The following is a 17,264-nucleotide window of genomic DNA, read 5'->3' as shown; positions in this document are numbered from 1 at the left end:
ACACAAAAGTTTATCCTTTTACCCATTTATGGACATTTGATCATTTAGCTATTAGGAACATTCATGTACAAGTATTTGTATTACAAAGATTCTCTCTTTGATTGAACTTTAGTTAGGCTCTTCTGAGCCCTCTTCTCAACTAGGTCTTGTGTGCATCCTTGCTGAGTATAGTTCTAGCAAGAATTTTCTCCCACCCTTGATATCTGATTTCCCACCCTTGATCTGATCTGATTTGATCTGGCCTGCCTTTGACACTCTGGCCTCTTAGGTCTAATTGGGTTCCTGGATCTAGTTTCAAAGTGTGTGTATGTGTGTGTATAAGAGAGTTGCCCACACCTCCAACAGGCAATACTTCTGACATCAGCTGGGTGTCCTAGAATTCAATCCAATTTTGCACTATCTACCTGAAGATGGCTTTAGATTCCACAGGTAAAGGGCTTAGTTCCACAAAACCACCCTCTACTTGAGATGCCACTTGCCAGTCTAAGTTGTTAATTGTGCTTCTGACCAACTACCTATAAATCAGAAGTTCCCATGACCCCCTCTTTGGATTTTATTAACTTACTGGAGAAGCTTACAAAAGTCAAAGAAACATTTTACTTACTTGATTACTGGTATATTGTAAAAGAATATAACTCAGGTATAGCCACGTGTAAGAAATGCATAGGGCAAGGTATGGGGAAAGGGCAAGGAGCTATACATGGATCATACATACATATATAGTTGTATGTTGTGCAAATGAGGCTGGTGCTCCTTCTTGGGCAGAGATTTTAGTATTATGATGAGGTAATGGTAACTGTCATTACGTGGGTCATTCCATAGTTTATCTGTACAGGCATAAATCAGGGGAGAGGGAGATGCTCAAACTGGTCTGAGGGTCTGAGCCTTGGGAGCTTTTCCTTCAGGTAGTCATTATTTCTTGAGAGGTAGTTTGGTTCCCATCACAGGATGCGAGGTCTTTGCCTGGGTTAAGAGATAAACTGGAAGAAAGAGCTAAAGGGGAAATGTGGGACAAAGGTTGGTGGCTACAAGCAGGTGAGCGGTAAAGGTAAGGTCTTGGAATATAGCCGGTAACAGCTTCATTACATAGGTATGTTTGATTAAATCATTGGCCATTGGCAACCTAGTAAACCTCTATCTCCTCTCCCCTACCTGGAGGTTATGGCGCAGGCCTGATCCAACCCTGTAATCCAGAATTAGTTCCCCTGGCAAGGAGCTCCCTTCTTTAGGTGCATTCCTAAAGTTTTATCACATTAACAAAGACACCCTTATGGTTCTTATCACTTGGGAAATTCCAAGGGTTTTAGGAGCCTCCTGCTAACAATGGGGATGAAAAACAAATAGATAGTTCTTATTGAAAATCTCAACATCAGGGCACCTGGGTGGCTTAGTCAGTTGACTGGTTGACTCTCGATTTCAGCTTGGGTTCATGATCTCAGAGTCCTGAGATCAAGCCCCGAATCGGGCTCGTGCTCAGCCCGGAGTCTGCTGGAAATTTTCTCTTTCTCTCCCTTTACCTCTGCCCCTCCCCTGGCTCATGTTCTCGCTCTCTCTCTCAAACAAATATAGATGAATAAACCTTAAAAAAAATTACTATATCACAAGGTCGATTTAATAAGAATCTCTTTGCGCTTGATGTCTCCTCCCGTAATTTTTCAATAACTGACACCCATTCTGCTGATCAGCTGTGCATCCCTGGCTATATTTTCTATATTTAGATTTGAGCCAAATTTCCCTCCTCTATTTCAATACCTTATCATGTGTCTTTTTGTGTGTGTGAATAAAGAAAGGTTTCTTTTCTTTTTAATTTAACATTTAAAATTCAATTAGCCAACATATAGTGTATCTTTGTTTTAAAAGTATGATTGATATACAGTGTTACATTGGTTTCATCTGTACAATATGTGAGTGAACCCTATTACAATAATCTTGAATAAAAATCTTACTGTAATACTAATTATCAGAATAATTTCTTCTTTAACTGTAAGGTTATATATTTCCTTTCCTGTTGGGTAGGTACCTAAGAAATTTCCAAACTGTTTTCCAAAGTGGTGGTACCATTTTACATTTCCACCAACAATGTTTGAGACTTGTAGTTTCTCTACATCTACATTTCATCTTCATTTAGTCCTGTCACACTTATAATCTTAACCTTTAGTTAATTTAATCTTAACCATTAGTACAGTCTTTTAATCTTAACCTTCCCAATTAGTATGAAGTGATATCTTACTCTGGTTTTAATTTGCATTTCCCTAATGACCAATAATGTTGATCACACTTTCATGTGTTTATTTGCCATCTATATATTTATTTTGGTGACATACCTGTTTATATCTTTTGCACTTTAAGAAAATTGTTTATTTTCTTATTGTAGAATTTTAAGAGTTCTTTATATATTCTTGATGCAAATCCTTTATCAGATATATATACTTTGAAAGATATTATCCCGGTCCATACCTTGTTTTTTTATCCACTCCACTGCCTTTTTTAAAACATGAAAAAAATGCTTTATTTATCTTACATATCATAAAATTCACCCATTTCAAGTTTACAATTCTGTAATTCTTAGTAAGTTTATGGAATAGTACAGTAATTACCTATATCAGTTATAGAACATTTTCCAAATCCTTCACACTTATTTACAGTTAAGCCCTGTTCTCATGCCCAGCCCCAGGCAAATACTAGTCTACTTTCTGTCTCTAGAGTAACTTTTTCTGGACATTTGTTATAAATGGAATCATAAAGTCTGTAGTTTCTTACAAAATGGTGTCACTTAAAGAACATACATTTTTAATTTTGATGAAGTCCAACTTGTCAGTTTTTTGTTTATTTTTCTCATGGGTATGCTTTTGCTGTCATATCTAAGAAATCTTTGCCTAACCCAGGGTCACAAAGATTTTCTCCTACGTTTTCTTCCAGAAGTTTTAAAATTTTACACTAATAACTGAGTTAATTTTTTACTTTTGGTGTGAAGTATGGATTCCAGTGTATTTATTTATTTCCATATAGACATTCAATTATTCTAGCAACATTAGTTGAGGGTTATTCTTTCTCCACTCTATTGCTTTTCCACCTTTGTTGAAAAAAGGTAATCCATGTATTTGTACAAGCTTGTATAAGGTTTTACTGTTGTCTATATTTGTGCAAGTACCACACAGTATTGAATAATGAAGCACTATAATAATTCTTGAAATTAGTTAGGGTTAGCCTCTAACTTTGTTTTTCTTTTTCATTTGTTTTGGTTATTCTAGGTCCTTTGCATTTCTATATGAATTTTAGAATCAGTTTGTTGATTTCTACCAAAAAAAAAAAATCCTGATGGAATTTTGATTAGGATTGCATTGTATCTACAGCTTAATTTGGGAATAATTGATATCATGACAATATTGAGTCTTCCAACCCAAACACAATGTATAGCTATCCATTTTTTGGCTCTTCCTTAATTTCTGTACAAATTCTATAGTTTTCACTGTTTGGGTCATTATTCCTACTTGATATCATTATTTCCCTCCTGATGATAGTGTTTCATATTATTGATACTATATATAAGTGGTATTCTCAATTTCAATATCTGAGTAGAGAAATACTTGTGTGTGTGTGTGTGTGTGTGTATTGATCATTATATTAGTCTCTTTGGTTTTCCACAATAAAATATGATAGAATGGTTGGCTTACATAACAGAAATTTATTTTCTCATAGTCCTGGAGGCTAGAAAGTCCAAGACCAAGGTGTTAACCTACTCAGGTCCCAGAAGAGCTCTCTTCTGGCTTGTAGATGTCCACCTTCTTGCTGTGACTTCATATGGCCTTTTCTCTCTTTGCATGAAGTATTAAAGTCCTCTGGTGTTTCTTCCTCCTCTTAAAAGGGCACCAGCACTTTCAGATTAGGACCTTGCCTTTATTAAGTCAGTTAACCTTTTATCACCCTCTCACAGAGCCTATTTCCTCTCACAGAGCCTATCTCTGTGTATTTATTCTTTGATCCATGGCCTTTTTAGAAGTATGCAATTTCTTGTCCACATATTTGGAAATTTTTCAGAGATCTTTCTGTTACTAATTTCTAATATAATCCCATTGTGGTCTATGGTCGTTCTTTGTATGCCTTGTATGTATGCCTTTAGTGAGACATGTTTTATAATTCATTTGGTTTATTTTGGTAAATGTTCTGTGTATACTTGAGAATGATGCATATTTTCCTTTTTTTTAGTAGAATGGTCTACAGTATCAGTCATGTCAGGTTGGTTGGTGGTAATGTTCAAGTCAATTATATCTTTGCTGATTTTTGCCTATTTAGTCTATCAATTATTAAGAGGTATTAAAATACCAGACTGTAAGCGTGGGTTTGTCCATTTCTCCTTTAATTTCTTTTTTACTTTATCTTACTTATTTATTTGAGAGAGAGAGCATGAGCTGGGGGAGGGGCAGAAGGAGAAGCAGATTCCCTGCTGAGCTCGACATGGGGCTCAATCCCAGGACCCTGTGATCATGACTTGAGCCAAAGTCAGATGCTTAACTGACTGAGTCACCCAGGCGCCCCTCTCTCATTTCATTTCTATCCTTTTTGTTTTATATATATTTTGAGGCTCTGTTACTAGGTGTGTAAACAGTTAATATGGTTTAGGATTGTTATGTTTTTTTGATTAATTCAAGATCCTTCATTATGAAGGAACTTCTTTATTCCTGGTAATGTTCTTTGCACAGAAATTTACTTTTTCTGGTATTAATATAGCTACTCTTGCTTTCTTTTAACTGTTGTTAACATGGTATGTATTTTTGTATACTTTTACTTTCTTAAAAATGCATTTCTTAATTTTTAGAGAAATTTTAGATTTACAGCAAAATAGAGAGAGACATGCAGAGATTTCTTATAGCCCACTGCTTCAGTACATGCATAGCCACCACCATCACTGACATCATTCACCAAGGAGCACTTTTTTTTTTTTTTTAAACCAAGGATAAACCTGCATTGGCACATTACAATCACCCCACACATTCCACAGTTTAACTTAGGGTCCACTCTTGGTATTGTGCATTCTGTGGGTTTGGATAAAGGTTTATTGTTGTCAGTATTTTAGATATTGGCCATTCTAATAGGTATGTAGCAGTATCCAATTGTTGTTTTATAAAGATTTTATTTATTTATTTGACAGAAAGATTTCACAAGTAGGTAGAGAGGCAGGCAGAGAGAGAGAGAGGAAGAAGCAGGCTCCCCGCTGAGCAGAAAGCCCGATGCAGGGCTCAATCCCAGGACCCTGGGATCATGACCTGAGCTGAAGGCAGAGGCTTTAACCCACTGAGCCACCCAGGCGCCCCTCCAATTGTTGTTTTAATTTGCATCTCCCTGATTAGGAAATAAGATGTGGAGCGTTGTTTAATATACTTACTTGGCATCTGTATATCTTTGGTGAGGTGTCTGGTAAGGTCTTTGGCCCATTTTTTAATTATGTTGTTTTCTCATTGTTGAGATGTAAGGAGACCTTTGTAAGAGTTATGACCCCTTGGAGTATCCTGCCTAATAAGAGTGTCTTTGTAGGGGCGCCTGGGTGGCTCAGTGGGTTAAGGCTCTGCCTTAGGCTCAGGTCATGATCTCAGGGTCCTGGGATCGAGTTCCGCATCGGGCTCTCTGCTTGGCGGGGAGCCTGCTTCCCTCTCTCTCTCTGCCTGCCTCTCGGCCTACTTGTGATCTCTCTCTCTCTGTCAAATAAATAAAAAAAATCTTTAAAAAAAAAAAAGAGTGTCTTTGTATGTCCTGTGCTATACCATATAGCTTATACTAAATGTGATTTATGCTAAATACCTGTTTTTCATGCTTAAGGCTTTGGGCAACCTTTGTATCAGTTTGAACTCTAGGAGATGGGTCTGAATCAAGGTTTACTGGGCTCTTCATGTTGGCAACACTTTGCACATGGGAAAACTAAATGTTATCCGTGTGACTCAACTAGGAGAAGACAACTGGAAGTTTATTATCTGCATTGAGTTCTGTATACTTTTTCTCCTGGACTCCCACCTATGTGCCTCTTCCCTTTGCTGATTTTTGTCTGTATCTTATTGTGTAATAAGCCTTGACTGTGACTATACCAGCTTTTCTGAATCTTGTGAGTCCTTTGGCAAATCATTGAGTCTGAGGTGGTCTTAGGGACTGAAATACCTTTTTTTTTCTGGATTTTTTAAAGTTCTTATTGTGGGTGTGCTATAATTTCACTGGAGTGTATACATAAAGAGATTAATATTTTATTTGCTTTTGGCTTTTTGTTCTTTACTTTTTATTTTTATTTATTTTTAAGATTATACTTATTTTTGAGAGAGAGGGAGTGAGAGAACAAGCAGGGGAGGTGGGGAGAAGGAGAAGCAGACTCCTCACCGAGTAGGGAACCTGATATGGATCTCAATCCCAGTCCCCTAGGATCATGACCTGACCTAAAGGCAGACACTTAACCCACTGAGCCACCTGGGTTCCCCTGTTCTTTATTTTTTAAAGATTTATTTATTTACTTTGGAGAGAGAGAGAAAGTGCAGGGGGAGGGCCAGAGGGAGAGAGAAAGAGGGGGGGGGGAAATCCCTGCTGAACGCAGAACCAAATGTGGGGTTTGATCTCAAGACCCTGAGATCATGACCAGAGCCAAAAATCAAGAGTTGGATATTTAACTGATTGAGCCATCTAGACACCCCTGTTGGTTTTTCATTGTAATGTTGTTTGGGATATTAGTCTTTCTGAATGTGTGCACTCATGTTTCTCATCAGTTTGGGAAATTTCTCAGCTATTATCTGTTTTATTCTCTCTGGGATGATAATTAACATATGTTAGACATGTTTCTATCCTCTGTATCTTTCAAACTCTCTTTAATATTTTTCATTTATTTGTTGTATTCTGGGTAATATCATCAGCAATTCTTTAGTTGTGCCCACTTTGCTGCTTAAGGCTTCCATTGAATTTTGTATTCAACAATTTTATTTTTCATTTCAAGGTATTCTAGTTGTTTCTTTTTTTTTTTTTTTAAAGATTTTATTTATTTATTTGACAGAGAGATCACAAGCAGGCAGAGAGGCAGGCAGAGAGAGGAGGAAGCAGGCTCCCTGCTGAGCAGAGAGCCCGATGCGGGGCTCCATCCCAGGACTCTGAGATCATGACCTGAGCCGAAGGCAGCGGCTTAACCCACTGAGCCACCCAGGTGCCCCTATTCTAGTTGTTTCTTTTTCACATCTGCTTTTCAGTCCAGATAGTTTCTTGTTTGCTTATCCATGAGATTTCAATAGTTATTTCTTTAATCATTTCATACATTGTTATTCTATTCTGATTTGGCACTTCTGATATTGGATGTTCTGGGGGCTTAACTCCCCTCTTTGATATTCCTGTACAGTCTTACACATGGTAGCTTGATTTCTTATGAATTTGTTACTTCCTTTATTGTTGTTATAATAACATGAGAGGATGAAGTGAACTGTATTTTGCCCATTATTTCTGCTTCGAACGGTTCTGAACTGAATCTTGAAGAATGGCTCTGATTCTGACCCTGATCATTTATTTCCTTGCTCCTACTTGATAAGAATCCTATGTGCCTATAATGGGGATCCCATCCTCGTAAGAGGATATGTATCTGTTTCTACTACAAAAGCTATAGCTAGGGTTGGGTATCACTCTCAGACCGCTTTTGCTCCCTTAAGGATTTTGGCTTAGTACCAGAATCTCATGTTGCAGAATTCCCTTCTTCCTCCTGACCCATTTAAAATGTTCTTGCGCCTGGGTGGCTCAGTGGGTTAAGCCACTGCCTTCGGCTCAGGTCATGATCTCAGGATCCTGGGATCGAGTCCCGCATCGGGCTCTCTGCTCCGCAGGGAGCCTGCTTCTTCCTGGGCGCCTGGGTAGCTCAGTTGGTTAGGCAACTGCCTTCAGCTCAGGTCATGATTCTGGAGTCCTGGGATCGAGTCCCACATCGGGCTCCCTGCTTCGCCCGCTGATCTCTCTCCTCTCATGCTCTCTATCAAATAAATAAATAAAATCTTTAAAAAAAATAAAAAATAAAATGTTCTTGTCTGAGCCAGTCACTGTGCCCAGGTACATAGCATATAGTGATTGGCTGGGCTGGGTTTTAAGGCCTCTTGGTGCTCAGAAGTATTATCAGCTCCACCTGAACCATAAGAAAGGAGTGGTCTGCAGGCTGGGAGAATGTGTAGATTCTCCCAAGAAAACTCTGGTACCGTTCCGTACTGGAAGAATAGAAATGATGCTGGGCAGAAAAATATCAGATGCCCATCACAGAAGAAGATATGAATTTTAAAGTAGAAGTTGTTTCTATATAGGCTTTACTTACAGTGGGAGGAGCCCTCGGTAAATACATATGTCTATTTGAGTTCTAAGAAACAAGATATGTCACTTTTGGAAGACACTTACTTCTTTATTCTTTTTTTTTTTAAGACTTTATTTATTTATTTATTTGACAGACAGAGATCACAAGCAGGAAGAGAGGGGGGCGGGGAAGCAGGCTCAGGGCCAAGCAGAGAGCCCGATGCGGGGCTCGATCCCAGAACCCTGGGATCACGACCTGAACCGAAGGCAGAGGCTTTAACCCACTGAGCCACTCAGGAGCTCCAAGACACTTATTTCTTTATTCTGAAGTCTGTCTGTTTGATTGGTGGTTGTCAAAATTCATTGAGTTGGGAAACCAAGGAAATCTAGTATATGGCTCAGAATTAAAATAAGTTTATATTTTAATTCAGTAAATCATGTAAGCTTGTTCTTGCACTTTGGAGTGTTTGAATCTCAACTCTTATCATTACGCTCTCTATGTCCTTAAATAAGATATCCAAATTCTCTGAACATAATTTTCCTCATTTTACAAATGGGAATGATATAATCTTCCCTGTCTGGTTCTTGTGTGTATTAAATAAGCAAATGTTTAGAAACCATTTCATTAGTGTCTAGAGTGGATTAAGCATTTCATAAATGCTTTCTATCATTAATATGTATGAAATATGGATGTTGAAATGATATGCCTTTGAAATAAAACAGCATACAAATACAATACCTGGAAGAATTATGTGCTATCTGCTTTTCTTTTTCTTTTTCAGATTCCTTCAGATACATCAGAAATATGTTGTATTATTAGAGCAACACCAGGAACTAGACAAATGAAAAGTGAAAGTAATGTTATTGTAAAGAAGAAGAAATATTCCCCACCCAAAGATATTCCTCAAGGTACTATAATATGAATCCAGAGCCTACTTTTTGGATGATAGAACCAGAGTAAAATATTTTTTTGAATGTCAGATATTTAATCTTTCAAAAAGTTAGCTTATGCCATTGATCTAAATGTATTTATCTAGGATACCTTTTCTTACAACTGTTTGAAATTTATTGTTGTTGGGTTTCATTTTTAGTAGAATTCTTTGTGAAAATATTCTTTATATATTTTTGCATTCACTTATTGTTGGTTGAGTACTTGCTCTGTAAAAGGCACCAAGCCAAATATCTTATTTTATCTCATTTATTTCTCACTACGACTTTATAATAGGCAGATATGTACTATTATCCTCATTTTATATGTGAAGAATCTGGAGCTTAAATTAGTATGCAATTTGTCCAAGATTCTACTGCTGGTAGTAGAGAGGAATTCTATCTTTTGGGGCTTTTACACTCCCAAGTTTAGGTTTTTCTGTTCTCCTGATTATATATCAGACAGAATGTCTGATTAGTCATTGGAGCCTGGGAACATTTTATGAGTAAGCAGGCAGTGAAGCAGTTGAAATTTAATAGGTTATGTACAACTTCAATCCACTTAAACTGTCTACTTTTGATCCTTGTCCCCATTTCTGACACAGAGCCTACCCTGAGCACTCCCTAAGTCCACAAAAGTTGTCTTTTTTCCTAAGTTCCTTAAGTACTTAATTCAGTGCTACTCATTTGACATTTACTAAGATATTACTACCTCACATAATTCATAATACTGACTTATCATATTCTTCAGGTTAGGAAGTTTTCAAAGACAGGGACCACATAATAGACTTTTTTCTATCTCTTATCTCTGGTGACGTTAGCATGGTGGTAGGGAATAGTAGATGCCGTATCAAGGTTTTCCCAAAAAAGTAGAACCAGAGGGTTATTTCAAAGCATTGACTTAGGCAGCTGTAGAGTCTGGCTGAAAACTGTAGGGCAGGCTGGAAACTCTTGAGCAGGAGTTAATGATGCAGTCCTTAGGAGGAATTTTCTTTTTTCTCTGAGAAACTTTGGTTTTGTTCTTAAGGACTTTTAACTGATTGGATGAGGTCCACCTACATTATCAAGGATAATCTCCTTTGCTTAAAGTCTATTATTATAGATGTTAACCTTATCTACAAGTAACCTTCACAGCAACACCAAAATTAGTATTTAATTTAATTGGTTAATATAGCCTAATCAAGGTGACATATACAACTACCCATCACAGTCTACTTCATGTCAACTATGTATTCATACACATGTCCTTAAACCACAATTAATCTGTAAATAAAGAAAGTAACAAAGTTATACTTCTAACATAATACAGCTGTCCTATCCTCTATACAACCCAAAATGTGCTAATTCCTTCCCCAGAAGAGGATGCAAAATCCTTGGGTGGTATTTATTCCTTTTCTTGATATCCTGTGACTCAAGTACTATGATAGAGAGTAATTATTAATACATTTTATGTTAGTTGTTATAGGAATAAGAGAGGGAAGCAAACAGGTATTTGCTTAAACTAGTTAGGTAGAAATAACTGGTATTTATAACTACCTTCCTCCATTTCATATTCCCTCTTCCTTCAGCAAGAACCTCAGCTGGTCATAGTTCTTAAGCTAGTGGGGTACTATCAACTTCATTTCAGTAGGGTTTGGGCCCTTAGTCCTGGTTGGATTGGGTTGTTGTAATTTTCCATTGACCTTAATCTCAGGGCATAATAATACTAAGGGATGTCCTAAGGAATCTCCTGTATTCCAGACATACTCTTCCTTGCCTCCATTGCAGGGAAAATTTCGCTTGAGTGGTCAGGATCAGTCATCCTGGCCCGCATAGTAATTCCCTTCTTTGCTTGTTATTCAGAGGCCTGAGGAGCCCAAAGCAGCCAGGTGGCAGTCTTACCTTCCAGTTCATTGGAATCATTGCTGTCTCTCTGTGGAAACATTGTCCCTTTGGAACTAAGACCTCTAGGCTAGCAGAGCAAGGCCTGTCATGGAAACAGGAAGCAAAAAAGTTTTTCTAGTAGATTACTAGAGATGATATTGAATGATCTCACTTGCATCTCCACTTCTTGATTCCTGCACCTGTGAATCTTGGATGTGGGAGAAATAGCACCATATATTGAATGCTGATTCAGGGCATATACAAGACTCTGAGAACCTTGTTTCAGCCCTGCAAGGTATTGCTGCCTACAGGGTGCTTTAACTGAGTCTTCAAAAGGCCATTCCACTGTCCTGCCAAGTCAGCTGCTTCAAGATGGTGGGGAACATAGAAAGACCAGTGAATTCCATGAGCTTGGGCCTCTTGTCACCTTCTTTCGTGTGAAGTGGGTTCTTTTTTTTTTTTTTTTAAGATTTTATTTATTTATTTGTCAGAGAGAGAGAGATCACAAGTAGGCCGAGAGGCAGGCAGAGAGGCAGAGGGAGAAGCAGGTTCCCTGCTGAGCAAGGAGCCCGATGTGGGACTCAATCCCAGGATGCTGGGATCATGACCTGAGCCGAAGGCAGCCCCTTAACCAACTGAGCCACCCAGGCGTCCCTAAAGTGGGTTCTTTGATCAGAAGAAATGCTATGTGAGATAACATAATGGTGGATAAAGTATTTTCTAAATCCTTGGATGGTTCTTTTGGCAGAAGCATTGCATGCAAGACAGGGAAATCCATATCCAGAATAAGTGCCTATTCCAGTAAGAATAAAATGCTGTCCCTTCCATGATGAAAATTGTTCAAGGTATTCAACCCACCACCTGGTAGCTGGCTGATCACTCCAGGGAATAGTGCCATACTGGCGATTTGGTGTTGGTCTCTGCTGCTAACAAACTGAATACTCACCAGTGGCTATAGCCAGGTTGACTTTAGTGAGTTGCTGAGCTCATGAATAACCACCATCCTTGCCACCATGGCCACTTTTTTTTTGTTAGCTTATTGGGTGATAGCAGAGGTGGCTGGAGAAAGAGGCACAGAATGGGTCATCTTATTTACTTGATTATTAAAGTCTTTGTTGAGACCACCCTTTGGTGAGTATTTCAGGGGACACAAATCTAAACACAGATGTTTTTTGCCCATTCAGGGAGGTCTACCCATATACTTCTTTACTAAATCTCTCGTCATCAATTTTCCAGTCCTGTCCCTTCCACATCCCTAACTATCCAGCCAAACTATTGGCCACAGTCAGCGAATCAATATATAATCATGTATCTGGCCACTTCTAACAGAGTGAACAGTGAGATGTTTTTCTTGAAGTTCTACCCACTGGGAGGATATACCTTCACCAGTTTCCTTCAGGGATGTCACAGAAAGGAGCTGTAGGTCCAAGTGTTGCCTGCATATCATGTGGAACCATCTGTGAACCAAGTCTGAGCTTTATTCCCCCCTCAATCAGCTGATTGTGGAGAACTCCCCATAATGCCAAAGGTGCAGTCTGGGAGAGAAAAGATAGTGTAGCAGTAGTACGGACAATGGACATATGGACCACATCCTCATCTAACTTACTCTTGCCTTTGGGGCTTGAGCTCAATTCCATACATATCATTTCTATCTGAAAATGCAGTGCTGTTCTGCACAGCCAACTCTGTGGCTTGATACATCAGATTGTGTATAATTCATGGTTGGCCGCTCAGGTCTCATTGTAACTTGGTGTATCATGGTTAAATATTCAGTCTCTATGAAGGCCCAGTAGCAGACCAAAAACTGTTTCTCAAAAAGAGAGTAGTTATTCATAGAAAATGCTAAAGATTTGCTCCAAAATCCTAAGGACCTGTACTGTGATTCACCTACAGGATCCAAACAACATATATATCTCTCAATGACACTTAAAGCACCACTCAATTTTCTAGATATTATGGTACAAGTGGCAGAGCATCTTGCATAGTACCCTGGACCTGTTGTAGAACCTTCTCTCATTCTGAGGCTCCCTCAAAACCAGTAGCCTTTAGGCACTGAGTAAATGGGTTGGAGTAGTGCACTCAAATGAAAAATGTTGACTCCCAAATCTAAAAAGGCCCATTAGGCATTGTGTGTTTTTTTTGGTTGTAGGAAGAGCCTGATGCAACAACTTATTCTTTTCTTTAGGAAGTATATTTCTCATATCACTGGGCCCCTCCCTAGAAATTTCACTGAGGTTGAAAGAGACCCAGCAATTCCATTTCCCTGGACCATGGAGACCCAGCAATTCCACTTCCAAGAGTATATCCAACTGTAGTGTGTACATATGTTCATCAAAAGATGTTTGCTAGAATGTTTATAGCAGCATTTGGATAATAACCCCAAATAAGAAATAATCCAAATGCCCATCAACAGTGGAATGGATTAATAAATAGTGGCACATTCATTCATTGGAGTGCTATATAGCAGTGAGAATCAACAATGTGCAGTTATATGCAACAGTATTTATAAAACTCACATAAGGACTCAGACACAATAGAGTACATTTAACATTACTTATATTTAATACAAAGCTAGGCAAAACTAATCTATGACGAAAATCACCATAGTGGATGTACTAGTAAGGGAGGGGCTATTAACTAGAAAGCATTATGAGAGGAAGTTATCTAGGTACTAGATACTAGTACTAGGTACTAGTGGTATTTGTTCTGTTTCATTATCTGAATGCTGGTTAGATGGGTATAGTAAGTCTGTGAAACCCATCAAACTTTACAGTACATATATGCAAACTTCTCTGTGTGTATGCTGTATTTCAGTAAAAAGTTATAAAATAGAAAAACTTCTCTTAACTTGATCTTTATGACAAGTCATATTAATCTATGACATGTAGCATCACAGTTCTGGGTATAAGTATGCGACAAATCAAAACTAAAATGTGTCTGGGAAGTTCTGAATATTTAGACTAAAATTTTTCATATAATTCAGAGACCCCTTGATGTATGTTGAACTGATTATGCCATCTCCTGGCTTCTTTATAGGTTCTCTCCTCATTTGGCAGCCTCTTCGTTTAAGTAATTCCCCCTTCAACTTCTGGCCACTTGTCTCTGCCTTTCCTTTAGTAAAAATAGCAAAACCCCAAGCTAACTAGTGATCATGTTATTTTAAACATGTAACAGCCTATTTTTAGTCCTGACATTTAACATTTAGCTAGTTTGCCAGTTATCTAATCAGGACAGTAGGATGAAGCTTACTTTTGATGGTCTAGGACCCCTGTTTGTTATGATACTTGTTCATTAATAATGCTGATTAGAGAAAAAATGTGGTGAAAGTAAACCACTAGAGGAGTCCAAAAGAGATGTGATAGAGGAGGTGGTGTGGGTAAGGAGAAGTTTGAGAATGGTGACAGCCTAAAGAAAGAGGCCTTAGAGGATATCCAGTCCAAGATTTCTCAATGTGTAGTCCTCTAACCACGTACACCAGAATTACTGCAGACCTGGCAAATTTTGTATTCTCTAGAGATATGGCACAGGGATCTACAATTTGAAGAATTCTCAGAGTGATTCCAAGATGCACTAACATTTGAGAGGCATTTAATGATCTAGTCTATTTTGCTCACTTTACGTATAACAAAAATGACCTAGTCAGATCAATAAGTGACTTGTTTGAATACACCAGCTAATTACTGGTAGAATCAGAATTAGAACTTAACTTTCTTAATTTGCAATAGTTTGACTGGGTAACTGTCAAATAAGGCATTCGGAGGGGTAGAGTAGATAGGGCTCTGAGTTTTTCAGTTACTCCATACAGAGACATTTTGCTTCTCTTTGTTTTATATTTCTCTTTCTCTTTGTACAGACTTCTGTATTCTATTTAAAAAGGGTTTTTTTCCCCCTCAAGAAGATGCTTGGAAAATCATTGCTATTTGTTATAGCAATAGATGTCTAATATTACTTTAATTTGGCTAATAAGCATGTATTGCACACTGCAGTATTAGCTGGGGATAAGAGTACAGCCTTAGCCCTCTAGGGCTTACAGACTAGTGATGAGACAGATCACATAGTCTTCTCTATAACATGATAAAATTGGAATAAGGCGCTACAGGAATCGAAGAGGGGATATTTTAGCTTTGCTTTAGAAGACTTCCTAGCTAACAATACATTTTGGAAAATCAGACAAAACTTGAAGCTATCCTTATAGTAAGGTTTTACAATTTCTCTTCAATTTTGATCTTTAGAAGACATGATAAATGATGAGTTATAGATTCATATCTTAAGCTTATAGTACAATAAAAGCCTTTAACTAGATATGTATACATCTTTATTGAGAAGCTTGAGTTTTTAGATAAGAGCATGCAGATGTATCACATAGAAATATGACAAATGAGATGGAAAAGGACTTGCGTATCCTAGGGATGGTAGTAGAAATCACTTAAGAATAAGACATGACTAAGTTTGGGGCACCTGCGTGGCTCAGTGGGTTAAGCCTCTGCTTTTGGCTCAGGTCATGATCTCAGGGTCCTGGGATTGAGCCCGCATGGCATCAGGCTCTCTATTCAGCAGGGAGCCTGCTTCCTCCTCTCTCTCTCTGACTGTCTCTCTGCCTACTTGTGATCTCTGTCAAATAAATAAATAAAATCTTAAAAAAAAAAAAAAGACATCCCTAAGTTCAAAACTAGTTCTGTCACATGAGTAAATTCCTTAAATCCTCTTTTAGCTTCCTATCTGTAAAATTGGCATAATGATAGTACTTAGCTCAGAGAGTTATTGCAAGGATTAGACATAATTTATGTAAAGCATCTGAAATATAATAATCACTCATTATGCAATAAGTATTACTTATTTCTATAGAGTAGGTTAATTCCTCTAGACTATCTATGTTTTTCTTTTTCCCTTTGGAAATTATTCCTTTGTTTGTACTAAATTGCAAAAGCCTAAAATATATTGTGTAGTTGTTGTATTAGATGATAAATTTGGTTGTGCCATCTCACATAAAGAATATAGCAGGTAGGGGCGCCTGGGTGGCTCAGTGGGTTAAGCCGCTGCCTTCGGCTCAGGTTATGATCTCAGGGTCCTGGGATCGAGCCCCGCATCGGGCTCTCTGCTCAGCAGGGAGCCTGCTTCCTCCTCTCTCTCTCTGCCTGCCTCTCTGCCTACTTGTGATCTCTCTCTGTCAAATAAATAAATAAAATCTTAAAAAAAAAAAAAGAATATAGCAGGTAGGGGTGCCTGGGTGGCTCAGTGGGTTAAAGCCTCTGCCTTCGGCTCAGGTCATAATCCCATGGTCCTGGGATCGAGCCCTGCATTGGGCTCTCTGCTCAGCAGGGAGCCTGCTCCCCCTTCTCTCTATGCCTGCCTCTCTGCCTACTTGTGATCTCTCTCTCTGTCAAATAAATAAATAAAATATTAAAAAAAATAGCAGGTAATTGTGTGTAGCTTTTGACACAGACACCTCGATCTAGTACAAATATAGAGGTGCCATACCATATCTTGGGGAAAAAGAAATCAAACTAGTTTGACATCATGGAGATTTTTAAACCTGTTGATTTGACGTCAAAAAAGATGAAGTTCTACAGTTGACTGGTTCATTTATCCAGCAAATATTTATTGAATCTGGATGTTATATCTAGATGAAGTTAGTTAATAGTAATATTGAAATAAAGACATAGTTGTCTTTATGAAATTTGGAATCTCATAGAGGAAGTCAGATAAGGTAATACAAGTCCAGTGGAGACATAGGTGTTTTCATAGAGGTATATGTGGGACTGTGTTGGGGTACCTAGGGAGATGATTTGAAGGATGTTTTGAAGCCCTCAGAGGCATTCTGAGCATAGGCTTCCTAGGCAGAGGCCACATAAATTGAAGCACAGAAGCTTAATGTATTCTTGGGTAGTTAACCAACTGAAGGTAGTTATGTTTGGCTGGAGTGCAGATTGGACTCTGAGAACTAAGTCTTGAGTAGTAATCAGAGGACAAATTGCGGAGAGCCTCCTATGTCACACTGACTTTTTACTTTCATGGTCAAATTGCTTTTTAATTAGTTCATTCTTGTGGGAATGACTTGGAAAAAAAGTGAGCTGGGAGTAGAAGGATCGGGTGGGAGGTTTACTAAAGTCCTGAAGAACAGAGTTGAGAAAATGAGGATCTGAGCCAGTATATCTCAAAATGTGGTGCTCAGAAACACCTAAGTAATTTAT

At 38.3% G+C, this 17,264-nt stretch overlaps 1 protein-coding gene across 5 annotated transcripts in view; it reads left to right on the top strand.

Moving 5' to 3' along the window:
* MEIKIN (meiotic kinetochore factor) overlaps positions 1–17,264 on the top strand; it is a 90,493-nt gene that overhangs the window by 70,583 nt on the left and 2,646 nt on the right. For all 5 annotated transcript variants that reach the window (XM_047731551.1, XM_047731553.1, XM_047731552.1 and 2 more), the window contains one exon: positions 9,066–9,192. In XM_047731551.1, the coding sequence (XP_047587507.1) occupies positions 9,066–9,192 (127 nt within the window). The remainder of the gene's footprint in view (positions 1–9,065; positions 9,193–17,264) is intronic.

This window comes from Lutra lutra, chromosome 5 (genome assembly GCF_902655055.1).
Source record: "Lutra lutra chromosome 5, mLutLut1.2, whole genome shotgun sequence".
NCBI lineage: Eukaryota > Metazoa > Chordata > Mammalia > Carnivora > Mustelidae > Lutra > Lutra lutra.
The sequence above is the reverse complement of the archived record's forward strand: the minus strand, read 5'-3'. Positions and strand labels throughout refer to the sequence as shown.